At 36.6% G+C, this 25,975-nt stretch overlaps 1 protein-coding gene across 2 annotated transcripts in view; it reads right to left on the bottom strand.

The window, feature by feature from the left end:
* The window catches only part of HACE1 (HECT domain and ankyrin repeat containing E3 ubiquitin protein ligase 1), a 51,310-nt gene extending 28,087 nt beyond the window's left edge, over window positions 1-23,223 (bottom strand). Inside the window, exons 1-11 of one of the 2 annotated variants that reach the window (XM_080341106.1) lie at window positions 23,093-23,223; window positions 19,382-19,436; window positions 18,074-18,163; window positions 16,377-16,481; window positions 15,221-15,296; window positions 14,823-14,954; window positions 13,581-13,663; window positions 12,043-12,139; window positions 9,479-9,580; window positions 6,951-7,057; window positions 2,896-3,142 (exon numbers count right to left, since the gene is read on the bottom strand). In XM_080341106.1, coding sequence (XP_080197232.1) covers window positions 2,896-3,142; window positions 6,951-7,057; window positions 9,479-9,580; window positions 12,043-12,139; window positions 13,581-13,663; window positions 14,823-14,954; window positions 15,221-15,296; window positions 16,377-16,481; window positions 18,074-18,163; window positions 19,382-19,436; window positions 23,093-23,168 — 1,170 coding nt within the window. In that variant the 5' untranslated portion in view covers window positions 23,169-23,223. The remainder of the gene's footprint in view (window positions 1-2,895; window positions 3,143-6,950; window positions 7,058-9,478; window positions 9,581-12,042; window positions 12,140-13,580; window positions 13,664-14,822; window positions 14,955-15,220; window positions 15,297-16,376; window positions 16,482-18,073; window positions 18,164-19,381; window positions 19,437-23,092) is intronic. The other variant, XM_080341107.1, reaches the window with a different exon arrangement.
* Window positions 23,224-25,975: the final 2,752 nt, after the last annotated feature.

Consider the following 25,975-nt stretch of genomic DNA (forward strand, 5'->3'; position numbering starts at 1 on the left):
AGACAAGGAGCTTTTGCAGCAAGTTCCCCTAAAATGTGATCATACTGAACAGCAAGTGGAAAAGCAATACATGAAGAAGTAATACCTGTAAACCTGGTTAAAATTAATATTCATCAAGTTTCTCACTGGTAGGATCTCATTTGAGCTAGCAGTAGCTTATTTCAAGATTGGGTGTCGAAATTCAATGACTATTTTGTTTCTTCCAATATCAGTACAATAATCTGCCTTAATTAGCAAATGCTTCCACTTTAGAGCATCTGGATAGGGCTGAATTGACCAAATTGCATAGAGGGAACTTCCATAAAGCAAAGATAGTCCTGTGATATTCTTGTCCTTGTGAAGCACTAACATTCCTCAGTAGCCTCAGGTTAAGATATATTCACACATTCAATCACTTCCAAGCTAGATTACAGTGACAACTCTTGAAAATATGTTCAACCAGTATTAAAAGAAATGTCAGAAAAAAGTTTTTCTTCATTTCTTACACTGGCTGAAGTATGTTTTGGCATCAGCTTTTGAAAAGGATTTATGAAGTACATCTTTAAGTTCCATGTTGACTTTTCAAATATGGATTTAACTCCTGTTTTGAAGCAGTCATCTCTGTGGTTTCCTTAATGCTCTGTACTAAACAGTTACACAATGTATATTCAAGAAATCTTAAATAAAGCAAAAACCAGACAAGGAGTTCTTTGTCACTGACCTGCATGTCCCACATGCAATTACTGGTGTCAATGAAGACATAACAACTGCCAGGTCTTTGAGTAGCCTCCATACCATTGTAATAATCAAGAGATATAGTGGGATTTTTTTCCCTCCTCCCAAAAGGTAAAAGGGACCATCACAACCAGGTTTTCAAGAAAAGACAAAAGAGAAAAAGGAAAGGGAAGGTTGAAGTAAGAGAGAACAGGAGTCACCCAGTGGAGTCAGTGCGATGCCTAATCTCCCACTACTCAGTTACTGTAAATTCAGGGAAGAACAGACTAATCCAACCACAACTGGAGATTAGCTGAGCATTGCCAGACCTGTGTGCCACATTCCCAAACAAGAATAAGTTTTCATCAGCAATTTTGTATTTTTGAGTTTGAAATTTAAATCAACTTTAAAAAAAAAAAAAATGGAGACAGCAGTGGCACTAAAGCAGGTCTGCCTCAGTTTTAATACTTCCAAAATAAATATTTTAATATTATTATTGCTGTTATTTTCATTTAATCCTGATTATTTTCTTAGCTTGTGCAACAGTAGTATATATTTTGCTCATTTATTAAAAACATAAATGTTGTTTTTACAGAATTAGGAATTACTGATATTCCCTGGGATAACTGTGCCAGTTGTATAATGTAAGTCTACTGCACAAGACTTAACTCCATACTAAATTGAGAAACAACTTTTTTCAGCATACAAAATAGTTTGGGCACATAGAGAAGTGATTCTGCTGAAATACAATTTCCTTTGCAAATCACAATTGAAATATCTTTTCCCTTTTTGAAGAAAAAAAGGTAGCAGAACAACTACACAGAAAAGTAACAGAATATCTCACTGCAAATAGTTCCTGTACTAAGCACATTTAGCATCTGCTTGTTATTTAATCCGGTACATTTAAACCAATTTTCATTAAAACTGTTGGAAAATGCTGTCTTTGATACAATTATTCTCTTCATTTGGGTAGGGCTCTGTTTTTTTGAAAATGGAAATCCGGTTAACTCACAATGTGCCAGTCTAGCTCAAGATATTTTGGTGAACAACTCTAAAGGACAATCACTACATTGCACACTGTACAATGCCTTACATTTTGCACACAGTATTTTTCATACTCAAGCATTAGTTCTATTTTCATTATATAAGTCAAATCCTTATTAAAACTATTCTGCTATCAGAAAAACAAACATTTGTGCTTGTTTTCTAAATAGTCTAATGTTTTCCTTCTTTCTAAGAGAAGAAATTTAAATAAAACCTGAGCTACTTAACTGCATATAGCTGGAATTACAGTATCATCTTTCATGACCTTATCAATACAGCTGTCTTAAAAGTCATTAGCAGTAACCTGATAAATACATATTTTGAAATTACTGCACTTATTTGATTATATCATTTTCACAACACCCTGGAAGAAATGCAAAGGTTAAGGAAAATTCTCATGTAGTCACTAGCATCTAAATTTGGTGATATGAACTGTGCCATGTATGGAGGAAGAAAAGGGTAAAAAGATACTACCTTTCAGTTCTTGTTATTTAGATGCTCTGAACAGTATGTCAGTTATATACCCAATGCAGATTGAGTGGCACACAGGAAACCAGGACTGCTTTACAGAAAGGCAAGCTATGATTTTCTACAGAGGGATTCTTCAACCAACAAGTATAAAAAAAAGACTTCAGAAACTAAACATCTAATTGGCAAGCACCTAAATCAAATGTTTGAAAAGAGCTATAAATCAATAATCCTGTGAGGGTAGTAGTAAGAGCTGATATGTTTCAAAGCATGTAATAATGAAATAAAGAACAACTTGGGAAAGAACTTCATGGTCACAGTGAAAACAATGAACAGTAAGAATTTATTTCCATTTACCTTGTGAAGCTGGATAAAACTGAATGATCATAACTCCCAATGCATCTCCAAATATAATTTTGAAATTATAATACAATCTATTATATTAATATCACCACATCTTGAGATTACTACACTCTTAATAATAGAAATAAAAACAATGTTTACTAAAAATCAGCTAGGTAACTCAACCTTCAACATCTAACAAACAATACATTAAATACGAAAAGAAAACAGAAATCATAAGATGAGATGTGCATCAGTGGTTAAATGAATCCAGTGGAAAAAAATATAATGAAGAAGGAAAGAAGTAGGCTTAACTTAAGAAGGGATAGGGACATCAACCAAACTTACTTCCTGCTCATGAGATGTCTGATTAATGAATGCATGCTTTGTGAAATTCATCTCTTTAACGTCTATCTTCCTAACAACATCATATACTTTTCTGACCTTGAACACCTGACTTCTTGGAGTTTTATTTCCATTGTAGCCCATGTCATTTCCATTACTGGGAGAGGATGGGCCAATGCGAAAGACATGGCAAAATATCCTCACGATCCTTAAGAGACTCTTCATTTGAGCTTCATAATTACTTGACAAGCTGAGGGAAAAAATGGAATATTTAAGTTTCTTTTCCTAGATGAAACAATTTCATATATTAAGGAGTAAGCAGTCTAATGGTAGGGTCTGACACACATGCTGAAAAAAAAAAAAAAACCTAGGCTTTAAACCCTAGTGAATTTTAACTTTCATTTCCTGCACCAGCCCCAAAAGTCAAATGTAAGCACTATAACTTTACTAATGTGTACTTGTAATTTTAACTAGAAGCAAAATAAGAACAGCAAATTCTATATCTTGCAAAATACTTCATTTGTTTTTACGTACATGTACCCTTCTTATGAACTGCTGTAAGAAATTCAACTTACTATAGTAAGGATCTCAACATATGAAACCAAACGGACTTTCCAGATGAAAGTATTTTTCAAACCAGAAAAGACAGCATCCAATGGTAAATGTGTACTGACAACTAGATATGCTGACACAGCCCATCCTCATCTAGCTATGATCCTAAATTCCCATTATCTCCCTCAATCAGACAAGGAATCAGGATGGTAAAGATGGCACTATTTCTACTCAAGAGAAACATAATCTAAAATACTACATAAAAGCACTACTATGTTCTTTATTTATCCAATAAATTTATTAAAAGGTTTGTGTCATCTTAAATGAACCGGCCAACACTGAACTCAGTACCAATATAATGTAGAATACGAGATACTCAGGAGTTCATGCACAAGCAGAACATTCTCCAAACTCAACTTAGTTTTCCTTTCTTAAACCCCAAGTATAAGAGAACTTCTGTCTTGAACACATAACAAAAACTGAAAGAAATTAAAACTTCTTCTGCTGAATTCTACTCACTTATAAACACTATATAAGTGAGCACATATTCAATTCTATCCTTAAAGTACTTGCATCTTAAAAGCATGCTTTCTAACTCTAAGATCAGTACACAGCAGAAAACGGACACCTTAGAGGATGCTATAAACCTCTGATTGCAATTAATAATCTGTTAATTCACAAGTGTGAAATACAGCTAGTTGTAACATCACAGTACCTTTATCACGACTTCACTCTCACTATGACATGGGTAAAAGCAAAAGACCTATTTGTTTTCAGCGATTTTAACGACTGCCAGTGAGGTGTTTAATATTAAAAGCCAAACACTAAGAATTTTACCAAACTTATATACAAAGTACAACTTTCTTTTCACAATCTAGACTTTCAACAGCATAGTTTTCAGTAAATCAAGCTAAGAAAGGAACACAAAGAGTAGACAGTGCAACAGTAAGAATGTTAAGTTTATAACAAGGTAAAGAAAATCCCGTCTAGCAAGCTGTAATTATAGTAACAGAAGCACTGATCATAACCACAAATTAGCATTTGTAAGAATTTTGCTTATATACCAGAAGTATCTATGAATCCAAAAAGCTAACTCAAGAAGATAACTTAAGTACTGAAAAAACACCATTATGACTGAGGTTTATCATCCCTCAGCAGCAGTGTTCCCTGGTGAAATTTCTGTTTAAATCTCCTGGTCTCCAAGAAGAGGACCCACATATATAGGAAAACCTTAAAGTGCTTTTAATAGTTTACTGAAGCTTTTACTAGCATGTTTGTAAACATTCAGCTAGGCCAAATTTGCACCAGCAAGACCAAATCATGTCACACTACAATTATTTCTTAGAAAGAGGTGAAGGAGGTAATGCTATTTAAACAGGCTCCTTCCTGGTATTCAAGGCAGAAGTCCTCAGGCAGAACCTTGGCACCCCAGCTACCTGCTAGAAATATTACAAAAAGCAACTTTAGACACTTCTGAACTAAACAACAAACCCAACAGCAACAGGCCGCAGGTTAGCACCCAGGAAATTATGTGATGATACTAGTTCAGCCATGCAAGAGTATCATTATTTGACATTTTCACGTACAGAGTGCATTTCACATACTATTCATTGGAAGGAGGAGAGAGCAGAAAGAGCCCCAAGTTCAAAGGTCTTTATTCACCAAATACTACCTTCATCCTTGTTATGTTAATAGTAAAGCAACTGAGAAATACATAGTTGAAGTAAAGACTGAAGCCTCTGAGAGGGAACAGAACTGGAGAGAACAGAGATACGGTTTTTGCGAAACTTATCTTGTAACAGAAGAAGAAAACAATTCCATTTCTCTTGTGACATATTACAAGGTACCAAAGAGAAGCAGGCCAGTAGGAGTGCACAGGACACCCTAAGTACAGGCACCTCCGGAATGCCTGCTCATCCAACGCAACGCAAAGCTTCCAACTTGTCTTCAGCCTCTGCTCGTCAGTTCATATGCAACAGGATAGGAGTACATACCAGTTCAAATTCAGAGACAGTACAGCACATAATACTGTTTCTAGAGCCATACTGAGGGAGCATTGCTCAATACAGAGGAACAGTCACAGTAAGAAATCAAATCTAAACACACAATCAGTTTAATTTATCTCTGAAGATACTGAAATAGAAACAAATACTGTCTCATATCAGGCAACTATCACAACTTCTAATAATGTCTTCATACAAAGTAAGTAACTCTTTCCTGCAGAACGGTTTTTTACTTCTCCACAGTTTATTTGTGGGAGATGTATTGGCTCTAATGATGTCTGTAGACAAAAGGAACGTGTTACAAGTTAAGCTGATTACACTGAAGCCCAACAACAGCTAAAGTTCTTCAAAAAGTTATCTTTGCAGCAACAAAATGCCATTAATATGTCTATGCACTTTAACCCCAAATGTTTGAGGGGTTTAAGTCTTTTATGCTCATTCATCGAGGCGAACACCCATCAGAACAAGACTGTGATTAATGGTGTCATGAATTTCCTAGCATTGTTTAGGAGTTCTGACCTGCCATCTACAAGCTCCATCCAAATTTAACATGACTGATGGGGAAGAAAAAATAAAGCACCAAAACTAAGAATATATTATTTAATGTCCATCTAACTGATGGGTTCCCTAGGCCCCAGCCCCGGTTGAAAAGATGCATTCAAAGTCTTATTTCTCTACAACCTGTGTTGACAGGCCTCTCTGGTTACAGAACACTCTTAAACTTCTCTTTTCCAAAAAGCCATTCAGAACATGTCAGTAAGGAACTTTCACTCATGCTTCCAAGCTCTTGACTTCTTTCACTAAATATTTTGTTAGCTTCTAGAAAAGCACAGAGGTCAGAGTAAATTTTGCTAGCTTTCGAAAACAGTAAAAAGTTACTGGTGTTCCAGCAGATTACAAGATGAAGCTTTTTGCACAAACTCCCTCAAACAGAAGCTACAACAACTAGGAAAGCATACTAGGAAAATATGCTAGCCTATTTTATTCATTTCCCCAAGTAACTGCTTCTTGGACTGCTGAGACAGCACACTGCTAGATTAAATTTTTTGTTTCATACATTAGTAGCCATGGAAGGCAATCAGAGCCAGCAAATACGACATAAGTGCCTGAAGTAACAAAACTCTCCTCAAAAATACTAAGAAAGAATGCAGAAAAGGAAAGATGTGGAAGGGAAGAAAAAAGGAGAGCATGAAACAAAAGGAATGATTGATAGCTGGCTAAAAAGCTTCTCTTCCTAGAGCTCACATAGCCAAACTAACTGAACAAAAAATATACTTCTCTGCAATTCAAGCTTCTAGGTGCCAGCAGCTATGCAAGGATACCAACTTTCTCTCCTGAAGTCCTCTTGAATACAGCGATCTATCTAAACAGGCACAGTCATACAGAATCAGATGAGATCCATCTACTCCAGCATGTGCCCAGCATCAGACAGTTATTAAAACTATTAAGTAGCACTAACTACCAGATAGTTTATCGACCTATTAATGATTCTCTCATACTTACCTAAGCAGTTTGTGACCATTTGTTGTAGCAACTTCAGCAAGACTTGTTAGGATTTTAAGATACTGGCTTTCGCTCTGCTGAGACAAGTGTTCCAAAACTTGTCGCAACTGATACATTAAAACAAAAGAAATTGCATAGTGTCATGGAGAGTCAGATCAACATTTAATTTAGAACATTATCACCCAAGCATTAGCATCTAGCAATATTAATGTAGGTCTATACCGTCCAACATCTAATCTGACCTCAATTAACATTTCATTATGATTCGCAAAAAATATTGAAAAGATATACATTCTAGTGCAAACGTATGTACTACATTCTATGAAATATTATAGAATGCTATGAAGATCAAATGCTTAACCATGTATTAATAATTCTTAAGAACAACTTACTGCCATCTGAAAAAACGAGTGGGATACACTTTCAACTTCTGAAACCTAAGAGCATATTTTGAGTTTCATAATTTGTAATTTACCTGTCTCCCCAGTTCACTCCTCAGTTAGTTTACTACACAGTGTAAATGAACCCTGGATCCTGGAGTCTGCTCTTGTCATCTTCATTTTTGCTCAAGATACTGAATGTCCTCCTTTGGATAAGAAGTCATACCCTGCTCATCAATAATTATTATGACTACTCTCTTCTCAAAACTGCTTTTTTTTTTTGCTAATAGCATCACTTGGCTCTTAAAGACACTGCCCTGTCTTCAGCTCCTTTGGTTCTATGCTGTTCTGTAGCCTAGACATTTTTTTGCAGATAAATCAACTCTTCAGTGCAACTGCTCTTCATGCATTCCTGCTGTATCCTCATTTACTCCCTTCTCTCTCAGGAAGTTTGGTAACCCTTCTCATAGAACCATAGAAAGGTGGAATGAAAGGCAATCCCACAAAAGCTCTGCTCCAAGCAAGGCAGGAGCACTTTTATCTGCAATCCAAACTGGCTTGTCCAATTTTCCTGCCTGGTTTTTAGATGTCTTCTCCTCTGGAAGCCCTGCAGCTTCTAAGTGATCTCTTCTAATACTTCACTGTCCTTGACCATGTGAAAATTTTTCCTCAGGGTTCAGTGGAATCTCTAGCGACAAATGTTTAAGGCAACATCCTTCTCCCTACAATCCGTCATTAATCTTTCCAGTTTGTCAAGAACATTTAAAATTGGAGTCCTGACTTCTAACATACATCCAGTCTCTCCATGTCATCACTTTCAGATAATATGAAATACTCACTATCAAGGACTTTGGGCAGAACAGGTCAGACTTGGCCATAGAAAAACCATGCTTAAAATGTGCTTTCATTCTGGCAATGAAGTATAACTATACCATGTATTATCTAATATATTTTGCATACCCTCTCATTCAGACCTTGGTTTTGCACACACCACCCACCATTACTCAGAAAAACAAAACATTAATTTTTCTTATTGTTGTGCTCTTACAATATGATAGTATGCTTTGCCATTTACCTTTCTATAGAATGTCTTTTGTGTTCCACAGCTTTAGTCCTTTACCTTTCTCTTTTACTTGCAAACATCTACACCATCTCCCCATGTTTCTAATATACACTGAGAATTCTCACCTCTCTGTCATCTTACTTCATAAAACTCAACCCTGTCTCAGAAATTTAAACACAGTTTCTATGCAGACTTATAAATCTTCCATCTTGTAGTGAAAGTAATGGGATTACAGAGAACAGTAAAAATTTTAAAAATCTAGCAAATCAAGCTCAGTGGAGTGGAAGCCAATATCTTACTAAATTTATTTTTTCTTCTTTTAAAAAAATTACACCCTGTAAAACTGTTTGCAGTTACTTCCAAGCAAACAATATATTAACAACCCACAGCTAGCTAAATCTGGAAGGGGGAAAAAAAAGCATCCCATGCTTCCTTCCCCCTCTGCAACCACAAAACAAAACTTCTTTTCCTTGCTTTTTCTTTGATTTGGATTGTACTACCCCACAATAATAAAATAAACAAGGTATAGAAGTAGCACCAAAAAAGGAAAACAACAGTTTCATCTACAGCAACAACAACCAAATGAACTTGAAGCTGTAGTCTTTTATATTTTAATTGTACAATCAACTTCACCCAAATGAACGCACATACGCTGATTATTCAAGTGCATTCTAGATGATTCAAACCTCAAACCACATCATCGGATGGGTTTCTGCAGAAAGCCACTAAATGAAGGAAAACAGGCCCCGTTACACAAAGTACATACATGGAATGCTCTACCGGCACCTTCGTATTGAAGCTTGCAACTACTCTGCTCTTTCATTTCTTACATTGCCTAGACCCCTTTGGCAAATATGCAAAATTAGAACACTAAATTAATGTAGATCCTATATTTAAGCCCAAATTACTGTGTTTAGGACTATATGAAGACTGTAAATTTTCCATGGCGGGGGAAAGTACACAGTGGTCAACTACCGTGGCATTGATAGTCAACTGCTGGTGGTGTCTTCTGATCAGGACACTCATATTAAGCAATCAGATCTCCAGAACACGGACAGATCAGTAGCTAGTAATACTGTATTTACCATGTTTTCCCGTAGATCTTCATTCTGTGTCATTTGAATTATTGTCTGGAAAAGTCGAGGATGGTACTGTATTAAGACTTCACAAGTCTCTCCATACCCACCCTAAAAAGCAATAGTTCAAAAACTACTTTAATCAAAAGAAACATTAGAATTGCCTTTTATACTGTTATAGGCACTAAAACCTACTGAGGATTATATTTTTAATGCTGAATAGAGAAACCCAATCCTAAAATAAACTGAAATTCATTAGTGTATCAAAGTCAGATATCACAAAACTTCTGGGAGAAGATGGAACCAAAGTCTTTCATTACATCAGCTCATGTATATCCACTCCCTTTCTTCTGTTTTTTGAAACAGTTTCCTACTTAGAAAGCTAAAGTTACATTTGAACAACATGTCACCGAACAATTTACCAGAGATTAAAACCAGTGCAATATTTAGCTTTTCTTCCCATTGCTGATGGATGACATGTCAATTTAATTACAACCAGAATCTAGTCCTTCAAAACAAATGTTTTCCTAAAGATTCATAAGGTACAAATCCGACTTGTTAAAGGAAGAAAAAGAATAAATGCACTAAAGAGTTATTTAACTTTAAAATCAATGTGCCACTTACACCTTAGATCAACTAATTTCACAGTCTTTTGAGAAAAATGTTTTTTAGAAAGAACAGAACTTGAATTTGTGGCTTATTGGCATCAATTCTTATTTAACACAGTTGCATTTTTAAGCAGGCACCTAACAACTGAATGCAGGTCAAATTCTACATTGGAAAGATGACCATGTAATGTATTAAATGCTGCAAATCCAGAGGCTCCTTCTCTTTGTGTGACAGTATATAACTTGCTTCAGTGATAACAGATTCATTAAACAGATTCATTCAATTGTTCCTGGTGCCAAGAAATTAAGTATTAAATTTAAAACCAGTTATTGAAAGTCAGATCTTCAAAATCAAGGTAATACCATGTTGGCAAGGAGTATATGAACCTATAATTTCAGCCTTCGAAGAAAATATATATATATATATATATCTCTACTATGAAAAGCAAACCTGCAAGCAAATAATAAAACCCTTGATGTAAAAGGACAGAAAATATTTGTGGGGTTTTTTTTTCCCTTTTTACTTCAGGACCATGTACTTGTAAACTAGATGATCTCAAACACAGTAAGATCATCACTACAAAACACTGAACACCAGGTGTCACTACTCACACCTAAAAAAGTTGACAGAATTTTGATGTATAAAGTGTGCCCTAGGGACAGTAAAACTAGAAACTAAAGCAAATATTCAAAACACTAATCATAAAAACTCAGAATAGTATCATCAAGTACACACTGGCATACTGTCTTACAGGTCTGCAGCTGCAGAAATCCTCAAAATTGACTAGAGTTCATATGGTTTTATGGTAAATCATTCTTCCACCAAAAAAAAAAAAAAAACACAACACCCACACAAACAAAACAAACACACCCACGACCTAACCAACCTTCACAGTTGAGTGAGTAGTGAGACAGCATAGTGACCTCGCACTTCTGAGTGACCAGAGCTGAGGACTTATTAGGATTTCTTATATCCAAAAAGAAATTCTCTAAGTAACCTAACTTGAGCAAGACCTTTCACAGACAGTCTATGAAATATTTTTTTCAGAGTTAAACCTTCCAAAAATATCCCATAGGTACTGGAGATAGCAGGCTCTACCACACACACATAGCTACTTCAACTGCAGGTTTTAGCTGCATGAGGAGTCTTCAGAAATTAAATAACTTCAGATGAAAATAATCTGCTTGTACAGCAAAAGATCTGAACATTTCAGATTTATCCTGTCAAACTAATGACATGCACCAAGGTAACGTGACATCCACTAAGTGCAGTGATTTTTTTTTTTGAGTCTCCTCTTCAGAGTTTTATAGTCCCCTAATTACTAGCAAAAGTTCAAAAGCTTCCATTCATTATGTGTTATTTACACACTGACCTTAATTTGATCCTACAGAAAAAAGTGTAAGTGTTCACAAATCAAGAAAAGACAGCACAGACAATATTTGGTATCAAACAAGACAGACTGTGTTTTGTACAGTACGACTTTTGTTCCTCTTCCAGATACAGTATTTGGAATACCTCTGAAAAGTACCAGAGTCAGTACCATGCAAGCTTTGTTTGCTTTTATTAGTAATAGCTCTTCAAGAGAAAAGAAAATATACTAGTTGAGATTAAAAAAAAAAAAAAAAAATAAAAAATCACACTTTTCAGCATACTTTTACTTTTTACTTGTTAAGAGCTAAGCACCTAAACAGAGTCTATTATCATTATACCACAGATTCCCAAACTTTCTAGGCAAATGGAGCTCTGCAAACTTTTTGTTTCTCATAAGCTCCAATCTTGAAAAGTCTTTAAAGATGTTGAAGACTTTTGCGAAGGGTACAAATTGGGAATCTGCCTGTAGGATCAATTTAATTGCAAAAATGTTATTTTTGCATATCTGTTTCACCAAAGGACTACCATTTTTCATAGACCTTAAAAATAAAAAATGTAAACATTAATAAAAAAGACTGTTGCTAACGCAATACCTGCACACAGAGATCCAGTGGAGTAACCCCATTTTTGTCTGGTAAATATTTAGCTCCTCTCATCAGAAGAATTTGTGCAGTGTCTCTCTGACCATGGCTATTCCAAAAAAAAAAAAAAAAAAGAAGAGAGTTAATGCAACAGTTATGCTCTACTATGAGTGATAAACAAAACCAACATAACCTAGGAGAAAACATGAAACTAAGCAGAAACACAGAATGGAACATAGTGCCACTTATAGTCTACTACCTTTCAAGGCCACTGCAGAAACACGTAACAAAATTAGATATGACCCATTTATGAAGCCAGAGTCACTATGATCATTCAGATATGATTCATCTTAGCCTAGACTCAAATATTTATGACCTGCATTTTCTGGTGGGGAAAAAAAAAAATAGCACTTCTTCACTGTAATTCTCTGGAATAAGTGCACAACCCAACACCTTGAAGAAAACACAGGTTTCAGAGTTAGACTCTGAGCACAGATATCCTTTCTCCATCCAACACCAGCCACTGCTACCACATTCTGCTCTCCCCTGTCTTCAGGGACCTATGATTTTTCTCCTGGGTAGCAGCACCACCCAATAGCACCTCTGACAAGATGTTGACTTCTGCTGTGCATCCTGTTCACTCTACCCTGCCAGCTGCTCCAGTTGTTAATTTCTAAATGAACATCACCATTGGACTTGTAAAACATTCCCTTCTCATGGAAAACATCCAAACAGAGGCAAGTTGCTTACTTCTTTTAAAGTGGATGCTAATACCAGTCCCTAAATCCAGCACTGAGGCATTCAATTAGCTAATGGCTATTTATTCTCCACTCCCCTTCTTCTCAACTGCCAAGAGTCAGCACACAACAGCCCCAGAGACCAGGGCTCCCACAACATAACTCCTGAGAGGCCCGCAGGTCAATCCATTTCTCCTTTTGTTTACATTAACATTTAATCATTAGTGAACTATTTAACTTGTAACCAAAGCACAGAGATATAAAATTGTAAATGTTCCAACAAATAGGATAAATGCTCCAATTAAAACAAAGGTCATTTATCACATGTGATTAGTTTTGAAATACAACTACACTGTGAAGAAAACAGAACTGATCAAAGCAATGACATAATTTCAATTCAACATCGTAGCTCTAAGACATATATGCACATTCCATGTACATTGTAACACCATAGTGTTCATTAAAGAATACTCAAACTTGCCTTGTAAAAAGAATGAATTTTTAGTTTACTCAAAATAATCTAAGTTGTTAGATCTCATTTTTTCAAAGAAAAGTTTAGCAGTCATTGATTTATGACTCACACTAGAGCACGCACAGCTATGTGTTTAACATGTGTGTTAGGTAGAGGTATATAAGCCTGCAGTACTAAGATAAGCATTTAGATGAGACACCAAACTACATTCAAACATGAAGCAAAATTAAATACTAGTCAGCTTTAATGCTTCCTAACCATTGTTATTGCAGAAAAGACCAAAAAAATAATATATATATATATATATTTTAGCACAGTATTCAAAAGTTTAAAATGTATACCTGCAAGCAAAATAAAGCGGAGTTGCCCCTGACACATTCGGCCTGTTTATATCTGCACCGCTGTCTAGCAAACACTGCACCGTCTAGAACAGAAGAAGAAAATAACAGCCTTAGAAAAAGAGCAACAGAAGAGTCTATTGGCTCACAACTATTTAGTGTCACATATGTCTAATTACACTTAGGATTTAATTTTCAATAATGAATCTCAAACTCAAAATTCCTAAACATTATATGGAAAATCATGGCTGTCAGAGCTCATAAGGCTTCCTTTTCAACTTCCCATTTAAACAACAATGCCTTTTATTGAACTTCAGCTAATCCCAAAGACCCCTGGAACTACAAGCTGTTTAGAAAGGAAAACAAAATTTTTTTAGAGAACTAAATCTCAAGTTAGTGACAGCCATAAACAGTGTTATCAGCAGCTGAAGCTTTAAACACACACTAGAATGGAAGAAATAAGCAAGCAAATTCTAAAACATTAAAATATCGAGCAGACTCTCAAACAACTTTTCTCATATTCCAGTCACATAAAGGAGATAAGTCTATAGAAAACAGTTTCTCAGAAATGACAACAGAAAGGATCTGGGTAGAATGATTTTTTTTTTTTTTTGAACAATAAATAGTCCTGGAGACAATCTGTGTAATTCAAAATCATTACTCCACATGGCTGTAATGGAGTTCAAGTGAAGCATCCAGACTCTATGAGTAAACAGTCAGCCCTAATGCAAGGCCAGGCCTAAAAATTATTCACACAGATCAACAGAAGAGTCATATGTGTGAACTTGTATACTTCTAATGTTAAATGAGCACAGGGGTAGTCAGTTAGACATTTTTTATCCACAGTAAATTAAGATCATTTCAAATTTCAAAAGTATGTAATAGCTGGTACAATTACGAATCAAATACACCCTAAAAAGCAAGAATATATTCAAATGTTTAAAATTACATCAAAACCTGCAAACAACAAGGCAATATCAGTATTACAGAACAGTTGAAAAGTATATAGGAAATCACTCAAACTCCCATAAACCCTGACATCAGTCATCTCCACAAGAATAAATCAGTTGTTCCTATGGAAGCGTGTGCAGTCAATATTAAGACAAACAATACAAGTTCTTCACACTTCTAACCATTATCATGTGCATGAGTACCTTGAAGTTTATAAATAAACACACACGACAATACTGAGGCATTACCCAATTCTTCACAAATCCAATGTGTTAATAAAATTTAGAAACTTACCGTCTTGTGTCCGTTTTGACAAGCTACATGAAGGGCTGTCTGTCCCATTGCATCTTCAACATCTACATTATTGACATGCTGAACAAGATCATGAAGCAATTCTGTTCGTCCATTGACAGCCAACCAATGAATCTAAGTACAAAATGACGTATATGTTTCCTTTAGCAATGAAATATTTCATAAATACTATTTTAAACCTGACTGTAACATTGTTAACATTTTCACAAAGAGAAGCTTTGAACAACGCTATCACGTGCTTAGGTACTTTGATTACATCTTCTAATTCTTAAGGGCACTGGATACAAAGTGGTTTTGTTTACACAGTAGAAGCTTACAAGATTATAATCTTCAAATTCTTCATTCATTTTAAGAGCACCACAAGAATCAGAAGCACTTACTGCAGTCAAGCCTTCATTATTACAAATGTTGACATCTGCACTGTATTCCAGCAGCCTGCTCATACATTTCTTCTGGCTATAAACAAAAGAATACATTAAAGCTCAGTCAGGGAAAATAATTTATGAATACCAAGTATCTTCTTAGAGCTCCACTCACTCTAATTCACCATTGTACAAACCATAGCAGGTAGTTTTACTTTATAAGGAGCATGTGAAAAAGTGGTCATCAATAGCATCAGAGACTCATATAGTGCAAATGTACCATATGACAGCATGGGGCTAAAAACATAGTCATGTAGCTGAATGTTTTTTGTGGAAAGTGTAGAAGTACTTCACCACCACTCCAACAGCTCAGCTCAGTGTGAACTACACTCTCAAGACAAGAAGCCAGAGTTCAGCTAATGGAAATCCATGCAGTTCATCATCATTTGTACACTCCAGTGAACACAGTTACAGTACATCACTAAATCATTATTTAATGAGACTCACAGTAACTGTATGTAAATCTTAATGAAAGTAGGGGTGTTTTTCCTGCTTCACTTTCTGTTTGGTCTTTTAATGTTCTCTAACGATATAAGTGCTTTACCCTTATTCTTACATTTATTCTTTACCTTTATTCTTACATTTTCTTTTTATTTGGTACCTATCAGACCCTATTCATGCCTCCTTTCCACATAACTGTCTCCTGTGTGTATTGCTGCATTTCATCATGTACCACTTGACTGTCTCTTTCTCCCCCTTCTCCTACAAATACTCCTCCCACATACCTAAAAGCCACTAAACACTCCATTTTAAGTACCAGCCATAACACAATTCAATTACTGCAACATATACATGGTCTAAAAATAAAAAGATATTGAATGCAGCACTTGTTTGATCACTATTGTAAGAACCATTAAGTTCCTGGTTAACAGAAAACACTAAAATAACTGGCACTGAAACTGGTAGACATAACTTCTTATTTATATAAAATTATTTTCTGTATATTCAAAGTATGGGTTTCAACCTCCATGTTCCCTGTAAGTGTGCTATCCCTGTTTTCAAAAGCAAAAGCCGAAGTATTTTCTTTGAACTATGCAAAAATATCACAGAATATGTCAGCTCAAGTGCATTACATAGAAAACCTTTTTAAGAGTTTTAAAAACTTTTTTCTTACCCATTCCTTGCTGCTAAATGGAGAGGTGTGCATCCTGAAATGTCCTGATAGTTCGGATTAGCTCCTTTTTTTAACAATAGAACAAGGCATTCGACTGATCCACAGCTAAGAACAAAATAAGGAAAGGAAAAACTGTAACAAAGATATTTACAAAGCAAATCTACATTGACATAAAGACAACAGCAATACTATGTACAGATTACATTCAGCAGAAGATCTTAACACAAAACTGTTTTTACACCTTCATGGTTCAAGTTACACAAAGCTAAAGGAAAGACAGTTAAATGCAGTGAGAACTGTCTGACCATATTAATAACTTGTACTAATGTATAGATACTAGCCTTCTATGTGATCTTTTATCAATTCACAGGACTGAATTTTCCATAGAATAAAAATTCCAATATCACTTTTTTTCGTTTGTTTGTTAACACTTCAGTGTCTGGAAGTTACATTTAAAAGTTTAAATAGAAGAAAAATTCTAAAACTCATACAAATATTTCTTTGCTATTTGTTTTGAATCTGTAAGTCTCTTTTCATAAAACAGCAGCTTCTCAGAATATTCAGTGTCACCAAGAACACAGAAACTTTGCATATGTTTAACTTACTCCTGAATTGTTCAAGAAAGAGAGCTGATTGGGAGGATAAATATAGTATTTTTGTATCCATCACAACCAGCCTACCCATTGTTACTTCTCAATGACAGAACTGCTACACAACAACCTAAAGCAACTGAAGACTAGATGTAAATAAGTTGCAAAACCAGCATCTCAATGAGCTCTTAATGACACAACAACTATCCAAGATAAAAGAGAATCCAGAAACTAAGAGTGACACAATTTCTTGGGTTTTATGATCAATAAACACAGCTTTTCAAAGATACATCTAAAATGTATACTAAAAATTTGCTTACATTTTTTTTTCTTTAACTACTTTCTTAAGTAAAATTTCATATAAGCAGCATGTAATTCTGAGACAGAATGTTTGGAAACATACTTCTTTAAAATGAGACCCAAATATAGAGCATTCATTCATTAGTTTTTGAAACAGCTTCTCAGGAAACTAAACTTTAAACTATTTGGTTCATTTCTGTTGAGGTGGTGTTAGTCTGGCTGTTTCTTGGCTATAGAGATTTGTGCCCGTTGGAGAGCTATAAAAATAATAAATAATCTAGGTCACAGATTTGAAATTTGCAATTGAGTCCTTTACCTAGGATACAAAAATTTATTAGAAGTGAGTGGCCAACTTATAACCCCTTCAGTTGTGGTCACCTGAAGTACTTTGGAACAGCTGCTTCCCAACAAACATTCAAGTGCTTCCCACTGCTTTAGAATATGTTTTTTTAAAAAGCAGCACCCACAAACAAGGTTTCTCTAAATCTACAAAGGCAAGAGTAACTCAGCTATACAGTATATACATAATAGCTACATTTCTTCACAGTTCGAGGTTTCACAGAAAGGAAAAGAAGTATCAACCAAGACTTCCTTCACTAGAATTTGGAAAGCCATTTGGTATCATGTCTAAAACCTGTCCTCTCAATAAGACAGGCACACTGCTGAAACAACAAACAAAATACAAAAAGAAAGTGTAAAAACAGAATGTTAACTGATACTACAGAGTTTTCCAGCTTACATTGGTGCCTTAGATTTGTGGTAATACTTTCATTGTTAACTTCTGGACTGGACTCAAGTAAGTCTTACTTTGCTGCAATATGAAGCAAACTTCTCTTCACACGTCCAAACGCATAATTCACATCAAATTTTGAATTTGATAGTAGTTCTGAGACAGACCTTCAAAAAGAAATATAACTTCAATTAAAAAATAGCTCACAAGATCCAAGCTAAGTATATACTGTAACTTGTGCACAAGTACTCTATTTCTTACTTGATCACTATTTCTTTTCCCTCCAACTAATTTCTAAACAAGAGATGCAACAGTTTTCAAGCAACTGCATATTAACAGTACTTTTTTACTTCTTATTTGTACATAAAAAATAAACTGTGACACCAGGCAACTGTTTCAAATATAAACTGGTAAGAATTAGACCAGATGGCAAATCACGTATTTACAAATATAGAAAACAAGTTTGGTTTGAAAAACTGTAAATTCCCATTTTCTTCCTTATCTCAGCAAAGACACCCTAACTAGATATCCAGCAACTTTCCCAAACATAGGCAAAGTTCAGAAGGAAGACTGGCATGTAATATCATTGTGATGAAGTAGGAGGGCACACAATATGCCAATAGCATAAGAAATTTAAATAGAACCCTTTAAGCCCCAATGAATAAGTAGAGATAAAATATCAGTTAATATAAAACATTTCAAAAACAGACAAAACTGAAAGTGAACTGCTGATTTCAACCTCTAGTAATAAGCTGATCACATAATTTAAAACCATTGCACACAATCTCAGCAAGATATTATGTAGCAGAACAAATGTTTATACTGATTAGATAAACGTTTCACAGTTTCAGTAAGAGTTACTACCTGCTTGCCTACAAAACTCAGCAGAAGGCAGCACCACTCAACTGGCACTATACAGCCCCTAGGTCCCAACCACTTTGAGGATAACTGGATAAGAGAAACAGCTGCTCATCTGAGGAATCCCAGAAGTATCAATCTCATTGCCCAACTCCTATTCCATGCCTAAGACATCTAATGAGGCTAAGGGCTTCTATCATGTCATCAATAACTACACACTCAGAGCTACAAAGCAATTACAAAACAATGCTTTTGTTCTTATCCTAGGACAAATTTCTCTATGTGCATGAACAGAATAAATCCCAGCTCTGGTCTATGGTATAAAACACGTTTGTCAGGCAAGAATATGCTGGGATGCACAGTCAGTGACTAACTTCAGCTACTGAAGATATCTCAGCAATTCAGCAGCAGAACTCCAGAGAGTGCTCTAACAGCTACAACTCCAGCAAACACGCTGGTTTTCGGGACTTACAAAAAAAAAAACCACACACACACACACCCCACACAAAATTTAAAGAAGCTCTCACCTGTGCTGGTCAGCCATAACCATTGGCATTAGTGTATAGACAGCAGTTTCATTATCTGTGAAGAAATTAAATTACTTCATTAAAGAAATCTTTTATGTAAAATAAATTCATCTAGCAACACTTATTTAGCCTTTAAAGTGTCCATTGTTCAATTGAGCATTCTTTTTACACAAGTTATACATACCTAAAGTTCGATTATAAAGCCACCATATTTAGATAGAAAAGGTGATAAACAGGATTGCAATACATGAAATTTCAATGTAGCTTTTTTCTTTTACAAAGTAATAATCACAGAATTTTCAATGGAGTATCAATTTCTTTAAATTGACAATTCTGTTAGGTAAGTCAAAGTGTTTAAGAAATGTGCATTAACCAAAAAAACAAAAGTACGTAGCTTATTTTAAAAAGGAAATGTCCCATGTTCCAAAGTGACTTCCAGAGTCCTGATACCTATGAGTTTCAAAAAGTGATTTCTTTAAACTACATTATTCCATAACCATTCATTTTCATCTCTAAATTTGACTACCTGAATGCAATAAAGTCCATTTTAATTTATGATCAGTTTCATATTGAACATTTGAAGGCCAGAACACAAAGATCCAGACCAATGGTGGGAACAGTGACATTCAGCTACGTACTCTCTTTTAGTACTTCTGCTGCACATACCAGCACACTGTCTGGGTATGACATGCCTGCTTGGTCACTTACAGAATTTCTGGAGTAAAATATTATTTAAAAAGGATTAATTTGACAAAACTTTAAAGGAGTTAATCTATAATAATTATTAATATACAATAATGATAATTTTTTATTATTGATGCATAAAGATTTTATTTTGTAGCTTAAAGCAAACTACCCATTGTTGGGAGTACAATCTCCACAGATGCCAGCTTATAACAAGTAGGGACTACACTTTCTGAGAGCTCAGGTATATGGTTCCAGGATATGGAAATATAGGACTGTTCTCATAAAACTTAGATGCTAAATAAAAATATCAATTGTGAAAAAGATTTGATCACTTTTTAAAAATGTATCCATGATTAGCTTCTAGTATATATAAATGTAAAAAAACTTCTTGCTTGAGTTCTGTTCCACAGATCTCTTGGCAGGAAGATAAAACCCTACAACTGAAACAAAAATCAGAACTTGAGAACACCAACTAAATCTGAGCAAGACATCCTTCCCAAATCATACTTTAATAAAGAGACCCAAAAAAAAAAAAAAGCCTTAAGTATACCAGCACACTTAAATTTAATTAGAATCAATGTTAAGCATTTCAGTTAACTATATTGCAAGTATAGTGTTCTAGAAAAAGACAATAGTTAAAGATGAGTGTAGCTGGGCCATAAAAGGTGTTTATGGTATAGTTAAAATATTAATCTCTTTGCTATCCTATTAACAGAATCCACATTTTTGAGTATATGCAGATTTTCCTCAAGTTTATCTGTACAGAAAAAATTAAAAGGGTGTGGGACTAAGGAGCTTTTATGCCTATTTTTGGTAAATATGATCTCTGTTCATAAACAAACTCATATTGACTTTAAGTAAAAGTATATGACACAAGGCAGAGAAAAAGCATTATATACTTCATCCATTTAGAGAATTTGTTATCTAACTTGCTTGTATTTCAAGTCATGAATACCTAAACATAAAAAGTACGCAAAATGTAGAGTCAGAGCCAAAAGACCTGAGCCTACAGCTTTGGGCTGAAAGATCTAGTTTTCAGGCACTGAGCCTTAACAGTAGAAAGTAGAAATTTGTGTCAAGCTTTTAAGTGCCCAGAAAACACCTGCCAAAAGATACTTCAGAAGAGTGATGAAAAAATACTATTTCCTATAGGCAAGGTGAGCCCAGGGTATTCACTGGCACTGGACTCAGGTGTTAATGCTTGCTTTGAAAAAAAAAAAAAAAAAAAAACCACACACACAAAAAAAATAATCCAAATAATCCCTTAAAATTCATCATCTAGAATCCTGCCCTGACAAGATACACTCATTATTTTATTTCATAAGAGATAGCGAATTGAATTTGGCAGAGATCACAATCTTAAAGAAGTGCCTTCTTCAGCATAAGGAAGTTCAAATATACATCTTCATTTCCTAAGACAGTACTACCACTCTTAGCTTAAGGATAGAGAGATAAACTATATATCTTTCAAATAAAAGCTATTCAAATGTGTGTGGGGGAGAAAAAACACATAGTTCAAGAGGCCAGCACATAAGAAACCACTAAACTGCATGCCATACTAGACTAATGGTGGTATTTTTCTAAGTTGATCCTGTCAGTATCTGTTTGGAGCACTACAACCCAAACCTGCTTCTCAAGAAGAGTCTGGACAGGCCTGCATGAACCTAGGAAACACCAAGATCAAGAAAGAAGACAAGTAATGAGATAATATGTACCCAAAGTTAGACGGCCATTGAATGGAGGTTTTCTTGGAATGTAATCTGAGACTGCAGTGCCTGAAGATCATTAATTCCCTTATTTCAGTCATTCTTAAGAGAACATATGCAAGAGAAGTACTTGTTCTGGAGGTCACAGGGCTTGAACTTGCACTACCACGGACATAGTTACCTCTGAAGATAATAATGCCAAAAACAGGAAAAAAAATGGCTGAACTCAAATTCAGAATGCATTTGTCTACAGTAGTACTGGAGTAAATTTAAAGCAGCATCAACTGTCATAGGTTGTGCCAAGCATTATTCATATTACTATCTTCAATTACTCAAACCGGTGCTACTACATTATTTCTGTAAGTCTGAGCTTACATTAACAGTATTATGTCAATTTTCACTACTGTCATTTAAGAGCTTACTAGAAGCAGCAAACTCTACTTGAAACTTCTCTGTCACTTGGTGACATTTATGAGCAACTGCACTGGCAGACACTAAAAATGTTGACGGGTGACAATAAGGAAAGGGTGTAGCAGCTCAGCGTAGGGGGAAGTCCACATGCAGCAGCCAGGAAGTCCCAACAGGGAACACATAGCAAAAACAGAATATTAGTCATTTTCCTCCACCACCGGAGATGAAAGCTGGCAGACATACAGCCAAAGACTCGTCTGTAAAAATAAACCCTGAAGAAAGTACAATGACATGTGAAAGCTCGGGACTCACAGGAACAGAAACTTTTGCATATCCAAAATCTTTTGCAGAGGTAGTCTTCCCAAATGTTGGACCTGGCTGGAACACTAAACTACATGCCATGAGAGCCTGCAGCTGTATCTTCACGTCCATCCCGACACTGGGTGGTTAGCACCCACAAGAAGCAGTTTAGAACCAAAAAACCTAGGCTGTGTCTAGTGACAGTGACATACAGCACCTTTAAAAAAAAAAAAAAGTCAAAGTATTTGTCATCACGAGCGCGTCATCGACGACGCACCAGCAAAGGATTTAAAACCGGATAAAAAGCGGGTCTGGCACCCCTGACCACCCGCTCGCCCGGGCCCAGGGGCCGCAGCAACGGCAGCGGGCAGGGGCGCCCCGGGACCGGCACCAGGGACCGGCACGACACCGGGACGCCGCTGCTGGTGTTGTTATCGCCGTTAAAAATTATTAAAAATGCCCTCGGAAGCGGAGGGAGGGAGCAGGCTGCCGTTCTCCCGAGCCGCCTCACCGGGCGAGGCCGGGCAGTGGCCCCCGGCTCAGTTCACCCCCGCCGGGCCGGAGAGGCCGCCGCGGCCCTGGGGGAACCCGCCGCCTCTCTCCTTACCGTCCGGCAGCTCCACGGTACGGGCGCGGCGGAGGGACCTCGTCAGCCGGTTAAGCTGCTCCATGGCTCTCTCCATCCTCGGGGCGCCCAGCCTGAAGCCGCTGACACCCCCCCGGCCGCCGCCGCTGCCCTCAGCCCATGGCGGCGGTGCCGGCGCGGAGCCTCCCCGCGCCCCGACCCGCCGCACACGCTCAGAGGCCGGGGCGGCTGCGCGCGTGCGCGGAAGGCCGGGCGGGAGCGGCGCGCAGGTCCTAAACTCCTCCCCTAGAGAGGGAGGTGGGGAGGCGTGCCTCAGGTTACTTTTGTCTTAGGGATGGAGGGGGGAGCTTCAATTTTCAAAACCTGTGGAGTACAGATATTTAAACACCTGCTTCATGCAGTTTTTGAAGGGAAAAATATATATATATATATAAAAAATATTATATTAAATCCTCTCGTAAGTGATCTCGCCCGATCTCAGAGCTACGAGAGGTGATGGCGCCTGGCAACGGCACCCGGGCGGGATGGGGCAGCTGTGCTGCAGCCCCTGCCCTGAAACTGCAGCCAGGCTGCGGTGCTGGGCAGAGAAACCCCGGGCCGGGGGAAGGTGGGTTCTCACCAGCCAGACTCTGGGAGCTTTAAACCTGAGGGCTGCTGAAAATGAAGAAGAAGGAAGCACATAGCAAGGATGAAAAGTGTGATTGATTTGCTAGCACTTTAGAAGAAATATAGGAAAATGAAGATTTAGGAGGTGTAACCTAAAAAGGAAAAAAAAAACAAAAAAAAACCAAAAAACCACAGCATTTTAATAATAGCAATAATAAATAGAGTAAGACATGAGAAGCAAAGAACAATTATTAATAAAATATTTGTCATGTGAAGGCTTGGGTGTAAGATGAAAAATGAGTCTTATATGTGCTTTTGAGAGCACAAAAATTAAATACTATGTGAAAATGTGGTTTATTTTGCTGCAAATACTTTATGGAGAAGAGGAGCCCTTTCAACAAGAATGTTAGCTCAGCTTGAGTTTATCACGTTTCTTCTGGCAGATAATGCTACAAGCAACAGGATACAAATGAGGTGTCACAACGTTATTCATGGTTTTGAAATCCATCCTGTGTCACAGTCTACCTATACTGGTCCAAAATAATATATAGTTGTCTTTATTTCTTATTTCATTGATATTAAGAGAGAAAAAGGAGCAACTATAGAATGTCTCCATACTTAAGTGTTTCTCAGAAAAGTTAGTAGGTGTGTTCTATTGAAGTAGAAAAAAAAACCAGTACAATGCAATTCTCCCCTCAATTTACTCCTCTAGGCAAGTCAACAATACTTCACATTCAGCTTCGCTAAAGGCTGCTGATGCTGCTAATAGATACAAACAGTATTAGTGTGCTATTAAACAGTGGAAATCCATGAGCATATCCAGAGTTCTTTTATTCCAAATGTCGAGGAACAAAGGTTGTTCAGGAGCTAAGACTAGAGCTTACTCCAACTTCTAAATGATGTTACTACGTAAAAGATGAATTAAATGACCTCTTGAGGTCCCTTCCTTTTGTATGTACATGATTCTTGTTACACCTCATAGCAGAACAACAACATGTGTGAACAACAGCCATTGTTTGCCTTTGCGCATCATAGCAAAGAGGAGAAAAGCAAGGAAACTTGAGAATGTATGCCCATTCTATAATAAATGAATGTCTTTTGAGACCCTCTGTGAGTGCAGTGATATTTTAAGGGTACACCACTGCCACAGGACATATTTTGTGGCATCTTTTAAGAGCAACAAAATAAAGGGCTGAAACACAACAAAAGCATAAAGGGTATGCAAACATTTACAAAATGTTATAAATCTTATGTATTTATCATCCAGTTCAGTGCTAAACACAAACTATATTCAGGGATGTATGTTCAAAAGTTAAAGGATTGTTACAGCAGTGATATAAAATCCTTACTAAATTTTGTTTGAAACAGAGAATGTTTTACAGTCAAACACTGAGTGGACTGTGACCTGCAGTCAGCAGGGCAGAAATGCTACTAGAGAGCAGGTAGACTTGCTCTTACTTCAGCCAGAGTTGCTTGAGCTTATAGTGCTTTTAAGATTATTCTTAGTTCTTCTTGGAGCACAGAATGGATTGAATCAATGGTTGTTACTTTCCATGTTGTAACAAACTACTCAGGAAAGAAGGGAAGGAGGATAACCCCTACCTGATTCCTTTCTCTAGCAATAATATCTACACAGTCTCTCAACCTTAAATACAAGGTCTTCCTCAACCTAAGTACAGGGTCTTTCACTATCTCATGAGGTCTGCTATCCAGCCAAACAGCTTGGGCTTCATTGGAATAGGAAAAACTAGACTCTTTTCCCTGATTCATCAGGAAAGATTGTTGGCCAAGCCCCCTGATTGATTTTTCTCCTGAGTTTTGGACCCTATTTCAGATTTTCTTGCATAAACTCATTCTACTTGCGAAGATGTTCCCAAACAGATAGGACATATTGATGGGCATTTGCAGCTTTGAAGCCTTATTCTTTCCAGTGTAGTGGGAAGAAGTCTACAAGGAAGAGCATCTCTTGAAATCTAACAGCTCCTGTGGCTGATGAATGTATAAAAAATCAAGGAAGGAAAATCCAGTGGAGGTCCAAAAGCAAGCCAGGTAGAGTGAGAATATGATCTCAGTGGTCAGTGTTAGCAATCACAAATTTCAATGTCACTTTCAGAAGTTGACTTAAACTCCAGGTCCAACCAGCTGGTTTGAGGACTGCATAAATGGCTAAGGGTCTTTCTTTTTAGCAGACTACTCTATGGTAGACTTTATCATCCAAAAAAACTTAGCTCAACCCTATGAGCCATTAGTAAGTCCTGGGAAAATTCCAGTGGTATTGCTACTGTCTGTGACTTTATT

This window comes from Nesoenas mayeri (genome assembly GCF_963082525.1).
Source record: "Nesoenas mayeri genome assembly, chromosome: 3".
NCBI classification, from domain to species: Eukaryota; Metazoa; Chordata; class Aves; order Columbiformes; family Columbidae; genus Nesoenas; species Nesoenas mayeri.